At 46.7% G+C, this 9,288-nt stretch overlaps 1 protein-coding gene across 2 annotated transcripts in view; it reads left to right on the forward strand.

Moving 5' to 3' along the window:
• The window catches only part of LOC100377619 (ciliated left-right organizer metallopeptidase-like), a 28,174-nt gene extending 19,599 nt beyond the window's left edge, over positions 1–8,575 (forward strand). For both annotated transcript variants that reach the window (XM_006815550.3, XM_085494346.1), the window contains exon 17: positions 6,866–8,575. In XM_006815550.3, the coding sequence (XP_006815613.2) occupies positions 6,866–7,118 (253 nt within the window). In that variant the 3' untranslated portion in view covers positions 7,119–8,575. The remainder of the gene's footprint in view (positions 1–6,865) is intronic.
• The last annotated feature ends 713 nt before the right edge of the window (positions 8,576–9,288 follow it).

A 9,288-nucleotide genomic window follows, 5' to 3' on the forward strand; every position in this document is an offset into this window, starting at 1 on the left:
GGTGGTTCCTGCATTCTGTGAGGGCAGTCTAGGTGGTTCCTACATCTTGTGAGGGCAGTCTAGGTGGTTCCTGCATCTTGTGAGGACAGTCTAGGTGGTTCCTACATCTTGTGAGGGCAGTCTAGGTGGTTCCTGCATCTTTTGAGGACAGTCTAGGTGGTTCCTACATCTTGTGAGGGCAGTCTAGGTGGTTCCTACATCTTGTGAGGGCAGTCTAGGTGGTCCTACATCTTGTGAGGGCAGTCTAGGTGGTTCCTGCATCTTGTGAGGGCAGTCTAGGTGGTTCCTACATCTTGTGAGGACAGTCTAGGTGGTTCCTGCATCTTGTGAGGGCAGTCTAGGTGGTTCCTGCATCTTGTGAGGACTGTCTAGGTGGTTCCTGCATCTTGTGAGGACTGTCTAGGTGGTTCCTACATCTTGTGAGGGCAGTCTAGGTGGTTCCTACATCTTGTGAGGGCAGTCTAGGTGGTTCCTACATCTTGTGAGGGCAGTCTAGGTGGTTCCTGCATATTTTGAGGGCAGTCTAGGTGGTTCCTGCATCTTGTGAGGACAGTCTAGGTGGTTCCTGCATCTTGTGAGGACAGTCTAGGTGGTTCCTGCATCTTGTGAGGACAGTCTAGGTGGTTCCTGCATCTTGTGAGGGAAGTCTAGGTGGTTCCTACATCTTGTGAGGACAGTCTAGGTGGTTCCTGCATCTTGTGAGGGCAGTCTAGGTGGTTCCTACATCTTGTGAGGGGACAGTCTTGGTGGTTCCTGCATCTTGTGAGGACAGTCTAGGTGGTTCCTACATCTTGTGAGGGCAGTCTAGGTGGTTCCTACATCTTGTGAGGGGAGTCTAGGTGGTTCCTACATCTTGTGAGGGGAGTCTAGGTGGTTCCTGCATCTTGTGAGGACAGTCTAGGTGGTTCCTGCATCTTGTGAGGGCAGTCTAGGTGGTTCCTACATCTTGTGAGGACAGTCTAGGTGGTTCCTACATCTTGTGAAGGGACAGTCTAGGTGGTTCCTACATCTTGTGAGGGCAGTCTAGGTGGTTCCTACATCTTGTGAGGGCAGTCTAGGTGGTTCCTACATCTTGTGAGGGCAGTCTAGGTGGTTCCTACATCTTGTGAGGGCAGTCTAGGTGGTTCCTACATCTTGTGAGGGCAGTCTAGGTGGTTCCTGCATCTTGTAAGGACAGTCTAGGTGGTTCCTGCATTCTGTGAGGGCAGTCTAGGTGGTTCCTACATCTTGTGAGGGCAGTCTAGGTGGTTCCTACATCTTGTGAGGACAGTCTACGTGGTTCCTGCATCTTGTGAGGGCAGTCTAGGTGGTTCCTACATCTTGTGAGGGCAGTCTAGGTGGTTCCTGCATCTTTTGAGGACAGTCTAGGTGGTTCCTACATCTTGTGAGGGCAGTCTAGGTGGTTCCTACATCTTGTGAGGACAGTCTAGGTGGTTCCTACATCTTGTGAGGGCAGTCTAGGTGGTTCCTGCATCTTGTGAGGGCAGTCTAGGTGGTTCCTACATCTTGTGAGGGCAGTCTAGGTGGTTCCTACATCTTGTGAGGACAGTCTAGGTGGTTCCTGCATCTTGTGAGGGCAGTCTAGGTGGTTCCTGCATCTTTTGAAGGCAGTCTAGGTGGTTCCTGCATCTTGTGAGGACAGTCTAGGTGGTTCCTGCATCTTGTGAAGGCAGTCTAGGTTGTTCCTGCATCTTTTGAGGGCAGTCTAGGTGGTTCCTGCATCTTGTAATGGCAGTCTAGGTGGTTCCTACATCTTGTGAAGGCAGTCTAGGTGGTTCCTACATCTTGTGAGGGCAGTCGAGGTGGTTCCTGCATTCTGTGAGGGCAGTCCAGGTGGTTCCTGCATCTTGTGAGGGCAGTCCAGGTGGTTCCTACATCTTGTGAGGGCAGTCTAGGTGGTTCCTACATCTTGTGAGGGCAGTCTAGGTGGTTCCTACATCTTGTGAGGGCAGTCTAGGTGGTTCCTACATCTTGTGAGGACAGTCTAGGTGGTTCCTACATCTTGTGAGGGCAGTCTAGGTGGTTCCTGCATCTTGTGAGGGCAGTCTAGGTGGTTCCTACATCTTGTGAGGACAGTCTAGGTGGTTCCTGCATCTTGTGAGGGCAGTCTAGGTGGTTCCTGCATCTTGTGAGGACTGTCTAGGTGGTTCCTGCATCTTGTGAGGACTGTCTAGGTGGTTCCTACATCTTGTGAGGGCAGTCTAGGTGGTTCCTACATCTTGTGAGGGCAGTCTAGGTGGTTCCTACATCTTGTGAGGGCAGTCTAGGTGGTTCCTGCATATTTTGAGGGCAGTCTAGGTGGTTCCTGCATCTTGTGAGGACAGTCTAGGTGGTTCCTGCATCTTGTGAGGACAGTCTAGGTGGTTCCTGCATCTTGTGAGGGAAGTCTAGGTGGTTCCTACATCTTGTGAGGACAGTCTAGGTGGTTCCTGCATCTTGTGAGGGCAGTCTAGGTGGTTCCTACATCTTGTGAGGGGACAGTCTTGGTGGTTCCTGCATCTTGTGAGGACAGTCTAGGTGGTTCCTACATCTTGTGAGGGCAGTCTAGGTGGTTCCTACATCTTGTGAGGGGAGTCTAGGTGGTTCCTACATCTTGTGAGGGGAGTCTAGGTGGTTCCTGCATCTTGTGAGGACAGTCTAGGTGGTTCCTGCATCTTGTGAGGGCAGTCTAGGTGGTTCCTACATCTTGTGAGGACAGTCTAGGTGGTTCCTACATCTTGTGAAGGGACAGTCTAGGTGGTTCCTACATCTTGTGAAGGGACAGTCTAGGTGGTTCCTACATCTTGTGAGGGCAGTCTAGGTGGTTCCTACATCTTGTGAGGGCAGTCTAGGTGGTTCCTACATCTTGTGAGGGCAGTCTAGGTGGTTCCTACATCTTGTGAGGGCAGTCTAGGTGGTTCCTGCATCTTGTAAGGACAGTCTAGGTGGTTCCTGCATTCTGTGAGGGCAGTCTAGGTGGTTCCTACATCTTGTGAGGGCAGTCTAGGTGGTTCCTACATCTTGTGAGGACAGTCTACGTGGTTCCTGCATCTTGTGAGGGCAGTCTAGGTGGTTCCTACATCTTGTGAGGGCAGTCTAGGTGGTTCCTGCATCTTTTGAGGACAGTCTAGGTGGTTCCTACATCTTGTGAGGGCAGTCTAGGTGGTTCCTACATCTTGTGAGGACAGTCTAGGTGGTTCCTACATCTTGTGAGGGCAGTCTAGGTGGTTCCTGCCTCTTGTGAGGGCAGTCTAGGTGGTTCCTACATCTTGTGAGGGCAGTCTAGGTGGTTCCTACATCTTGTGAGGACAGTCTAGGTGGTTCCTGCATCTTGTGAGGGCAGTCTAGGTGGTTCCTGCATCTTTTGAAGGCAGTCTAGGTGGTTCCTGCATCTTGTGAGGACAGTCTAGGTGGTTCCTGCATCTTGTGAAGGCAGTCTAGGTTGTTCCTGCATCTTTTGAGGGCAGTCTAGGTGGTTCCTGCATCTTGTAATGGCAGTCTAGGTGGTTCCTACATCTTGTGAAGGCAGTCTAGGTGGTTCCTACATCTTGTGAGGGCAGTCGAGGTGGTTCCTGCATTCTGTGAGGGCAGTCCAGGTGGTTCCTGCATCTTGTGAGGGCAGTCCAGGTGGTTCCTACATCTTGTGAGGGCAGTCTAGGTGGTTCCTACATCTTGTGAGGGCAGTCTAGGTGGTTCCTACATCTTGTGAGGGCAGTCTAGGTGGTTCCTACATCTTGTGAGGGCAGTCTAGGTGGTTCCTGCATATTTTGAGGGCAGTCTAGGTGGTTCCTGCATCTTGTGAGGACAGTCTAGGTGGTTCCTGCATCTTGTGAGGACAGTCTAGGTGGTTCCTGCATCTTGTGAGGACAGTCTAGGTGGTTCCTGCATCTTGTGAGGGAAGTCTAGGTGGTTCCTACATCTTGTGAGGACAGTCTAGGTGGTTCCTGCATCTTGTGAGGGCAGTCTAGGTGGTTCCTACATCTTGTGAGGGGACAGTCTTGGTGGTTCCTGCATCTTGTGAGGACAGTCTAGGTGGTTCCTACATCTTGTGAGGGGAGTCTAGGTGGTTCCTACATCTTGTGAGGGGAGTCTAGGTGGTTCCTACATCTTGTGAGGGGAGTCTAGGTGGTTCCTGCATCTTGTGAGGACAGTCTAGGTGGTTCCTGCATCTTGTGAGGGCAGTCTAGGTGGTTCCTACATCTTGTGAGGACAGTCTAGGTGGTTCCTACATCTTGTGAAGGGACAGTCTAGGTGGTTCCTACATCTTGTGAGGGGAGTCTAGGTGGTTCCTACATCTTGTGAGGGGAGTCTAGGTGGTTCCTACATCTTGTGAGGGCAGTCTAGGTGGTTCCTACATCTTGTGAGGGCAGTCTAGGTGGTTCCTGCATCTTGTAAGGACAGTCTAGGTGGTTCCTGCATTCTGTGAGGGCAGTCTAGGTGGTTCCTACATCTTGTGAGGGCAGTCTAGGTGGTTCCTACATCTTGTGAGGACAGTCTATGTGGTTCCTGCATCTTGTGAGGACAGTCTAGGTGGTTCCTACATCTTGTGAGGACAGTCTAGGTGGTTCCTACATCTTGTGAGGGCAGTCTAGGTGGTTCCTACATCTTGTGAGGGCAGTCTAGGTGGTTCCTGCATCTTTTGAGGACAGTCTAGGTGGTTCCTACATCTTGTGAGGGCAGTCTAGGTGGTTCCTACATCTTGTGAGGACAGTCTAGGTGGTTCCTACATCTTGTGAGGGCAGTCTAGGTGGTTCCTGCATCTTGTGAGGGCAGTCTAGGTGGTTCCTACATCTTGTGAGGGCAGTCTAGGTGGTTCCTACATCTTGTGAGGACAGTCTAGGTGGTTCCTGCATCTTGTGAGGGCAGTCTAGGTGGTTCCTGCATCTTTTGAAGGCAGTCTAGGTGGTTCCTGCATCTTGTGAGGACAGTCTAGGTGGTTCCTGCATCTTGTGAAGGCAGTCTAGGTTGTTCCTGCATCTTTTGAGGGCAGTCTAGGTGGTTCCTGCATCTTGTAATGGCAGTCTAGGTGGTTCCTACATCTTGTGAAGGCAGTCTAGGTGGTTCCTACATCTTGTGAGGGCAGTCGAGGTGGTTCCTGCATTCTGTGAGGGCAGTCCAGGTGGTTCCTGCATCTTGTGAGGGCAGTCCAGGTGGTTCCTACATCTTGTGAGGGCAGTCTAGGTGGTTCCTACATCTTGTGAGGGCAGTCTAGGTGGTTCCTACATCTTGTGAGGGCAGTCTAGGTGGTTCCTACATCTTGTGAGGGCAGTCTAGGTGGTTCCTGCATATTTTGAGGGCAGTCTAGGTGGTTCCTGCATCTTGTGAGGACAGTCTAGGTGGTTCCTGCATCTTGTGAGGACAGTCTAGGTGGTTCCTGCATCTTGTGAGGACAGTCTAGGTGGTTCCTGCATCTTGTGAGGGAAGTCTAGGTGGTTCCTACATCTTGTGAGGACAGTCTAGGTGGTTCCTGCATCTTTTGAGGGCAGTCTAGGTGGTTCCTACATCTTGTGAGGGGACAGTCTTGGTGGTTCCTGCATCTTGTGAGGACAGTCTAGGTGGTTCCTACATCTTGTGAGGGGAGTCTAGGTGGTTCCTACATCTTGTGAGGGGAGTCTAGGTGGTTCCTACATCTTGTGAGGGGAGTCTAGGTGGTTCCTGCATCTTGTGAGGACAGTCTAGGTGGTTCCTGCATCTTGTGAGGGCAGTCTAGGTGGTTCCTACATCTTGTGAGGACAGTCTAGGTGGTTCCTACATCTTGTGAAGGGACAGTCTAGGTGGTTCCTACATCTTGTGAGGGCAGTCTAGGTGGTTCCTACATCTTGTGAGGGGAGTCTAGGTGGTTCCTACATCTTGTGAGGGCAGTCTAGGTGGTTCCTACATCTTGTAAGGACAGTCTAGGTGGTTCCTGCATTCTGTGAGGGCAGTCTAGGTGGTTCCTACATCTTGTGAGGGCAGTCTAGGTGGTTCCTACATCTTGTGAGGACAGTCTATGTGGTTCCTGCATCTTGTGAGGACAGTCTAGGTGGTTCCTACATCTTGTGAGGGCAGTCTAGGTGGTTCCTGCATCTTTTGAGGACAGTCTAGGTGGTTCCTACATCTTGTGAGGGCAGTCTAGGTGGTTCCTACATCTTGTGAGGACAGTCTAGGTGGTTCCTACATCTTGTGAGGGCAGTCTAGGTGGTTCCTGCATCTTGTGAGGGCAGTCTAGGTGGTTCCTACATCTTGTGAGGGCAGTCTAGGTGGTTCCTACATCTTGTGAGGACAGTCTAGGTGGTTCCTGCATCTTGTGAGGGCAGTCTAGGTGGTTCCTGCATCTTTTGAAGGCAGTCTAGGTGGTTCCTGCATCTTGTGAGGACAGTCTAGGTGGTTCCTGCATCTTGTGAAGGCAGTCTAGGTTGTTCCTGCATCTTTTGAGGGCAGTCTAGGTGGTTCCTGCATCTTGTAAGGGCAGTCTAGGTGGTTCCTACATCTTGTGAAGGCAGTCTAGGTGGTTCCTACATCTTGTGAGGGCAGTCGAGGTGGTTCCTGCATTCTGTGAGGGCAGTCCAGGTGGTTCCTGCATCTGGTGAGGGCAGTCCAGGTGGTTCCTGCATCTTGTGAATGCAGTCTAGGTGGTTCCTGCATCTTGGGAGGGCAGTCTAGGTGGTTCCTGCATCTTGTGAGGGCAGTCTAGGTGGTTCCTGCATCTTGTGAGGGCAGTCTAGGTGGTTCCTGCATCTTGTTCATGGTCCTTAGCTGTCACCATACCTGGGTAACAATTAATTACAACGTTTAGGTGGTTCCTCCATATTGCTTCACACTCAACCGCCATCTCAAGGAGATACTAAAAAACATGTGCTTAACTGTCATCAGCACCTTAATATCTTTTCTTGTTTCATTTTCGTAGGCAACTGGAAGACCCAACAGCAACGACAAAGCAGAGTGATGGGCTGAGTAATCACATAATAGGTGTCATAGTAGCTGTGTTGTGTGTCAGCGTCATATTAGCTCTTCTGCTCGTCATTGCTCTGTGTAAAACAAAGAAGCACCGTCGCATCATCGCTCCAGTCTACATGGAAGATGGCCAAACAGTAGCAGAACTCCAAATCACTTCAGAGAAGAGGGACAGCGAGTCTTCGCTTGTCAGTATTCATAGCTGAAGAGAATAATGTTTGATTTCAAACTAGTGTAGATTTTATATGTGAAATACACATGAATTTATATTAAATATGACAAAGAAGATTTGAAAAAAAAATTGTTTATCAGTGAACCAATTTTTTTATTTTTTTTAAACAAAGTTTCCACCATTTTATTTTTGTATGCAATCTGCATATTTTGCATTGCTAAAGAGCTCCTTAAAATTGTAGAAACCAGATAAAGCTTCACAAGGTAGGAATATCGTCGTCTCCCAAGATAGCTAGGGCATAAATGTTCATATTCAGGGTGTTATACTTTTATAACAAGTCTGTCAGATGTTATACGTTTACTCATGGGAACACATCAGTAAAATCCAGTTGACTTTTGACGATCGTAGCCATTTTGAATGATTCTCGCATCTTAAAATATCATGTATCAAACTTGCATGAATGCTGAGGGCATGTAATGTAATGTACTGTACTGTACTGTGCATGGAACAGAATTCAAAAAAACTTTTAAAATAAATATTACATTTTTGGGTTTTGTACTTATCTAATTTCTGTAGAACATTCTACCTCTTCCAAGCAATTTTAAATATTTTGAATGTCAGCCTAATAACATTAATGATGCTCAATATGGATAGAACGTTTGTATAAAATACTACCCCGGTAATACCTTGTTTGTTTACCTAAAAGGGAAGCTTATGCTGTGCGGAAACTGTGCCGCTTTGAATAATCTTGTGTAACAAAATATTCAAAGCAAGATTTTTCTACTTAAAGGGCGGTGGTCGTCGCACTGCGCATGTGCAACATTTGTGTTGATAAACATTGATTTTCCCACAATCCAATGCACTCTTCTAATGGAAATCACAAGTATGAGGTTTGACCTGGGTGCGACTTGCACTGATTACCGCCAATGACTCCTTCAATACCTTCCAATCACCTAAAAATTCCTAATTAAAGTTTGGTAGCATCTCAGTTTGTACTCGTTGATCTACGCAACAGTCAAAGTCACCATCTTTGTTTATATGAGACCATATATCTCGTGCATGCATGGCGCGTCGACCATCGTCCTTTAATATATGCAGATTTGATGCCTTAGTCTGACCATGATTATGATCAACAACTTCCTTACAACAGATTTTCAGTCTTCTGCTTTAATGTAAATAATTTTTTTTTTATTGTTGTATAACAGGTGCTATTTATGATGTATTTTTGTACAGTTTTGAATTTTGACACAAATATTATGCATATTATATTCATGTATAAAGACTTTTATTATCTGACTTCAATATTTTCTATTTTTAAAAAAAAAAAAAAAAGTTTCATGTACCAAAGCATCGTATTTTTTACCCATGTGAAATTTTTAATTTGTATTTGTGTACTTATGTTAGTTAAGTAAAGGTGAATACCATTATAGTACTTTTATATTTTATATATGTAACTAGCAAGTCTCCAGATAAAATAACTGTTTCATCCCCCTTGATTTTGTACAAGAGCCTTATTGGTTTGCATGGCTACATGTTCAGGTAGTGAATATTTTCCGTGCCGAAACCCAAGACACCTTGTGTTCATGCATGTTGTACGTTGCGCACATCTGTGTGGATCTGATTGCATTCTACTTGTTTGTGTCTGGCTAAGTTATGGCAGTTGACTTTTAACATTACCATTACCATGCAACAGCCATTGCCAATGAAAAACAATTTTGACAACACTTCCAGTGTTTAACATGTACATTACCATCTGAATCGTGACCTACCTCAGTTTATTTGCAAAGGATTGAAGTGTCATAAAAATAAATGAGGAATTTCAAAATTGTAACATTAACATTAACAATGTGATTTATTAATATTGGTAAAAAACTCTACTACATCCTTTATGTTAAAATTCATAAAAATCAAGAATTTCTGCCACCCCGGAAATGAATCTTGGTCGTGCATGTACAGATTTTCTTCAAACATGAAGTATTATTGAGTTTTGCTGCACGTCATTTTGTTTGTCATTGTATTAGAAATGGCCAACTGGTGGTCATTGTTTTTAATAAATTTCCAGACTGTTCATGTTAAAAATTAAAACTCGCATTGATGGGAAACATTTTCTACATCAATAAAAAGAAAAGCTAACACAGGCAAGTCACAGTTAGAGATTAGCCAAAGCTTGGTCTACGTTTAGTCTTTTGTCCCAGTGTGTAACT

The sequence above is a fragment of the Saccoglossus kowalevskii genome, chromosome 2, assembly GCF_978046115.1.
Source record: "Saccoglossus kowalevskii chromosome 2, keSacKowa6.1, whole genome shotgun sequence".
NCBI lineage: Eukaryota > Metazoa > Hemichordata > Enteropneusta > Harrimaniidae > Saccoglossus > Saccoglossus kowalevskii.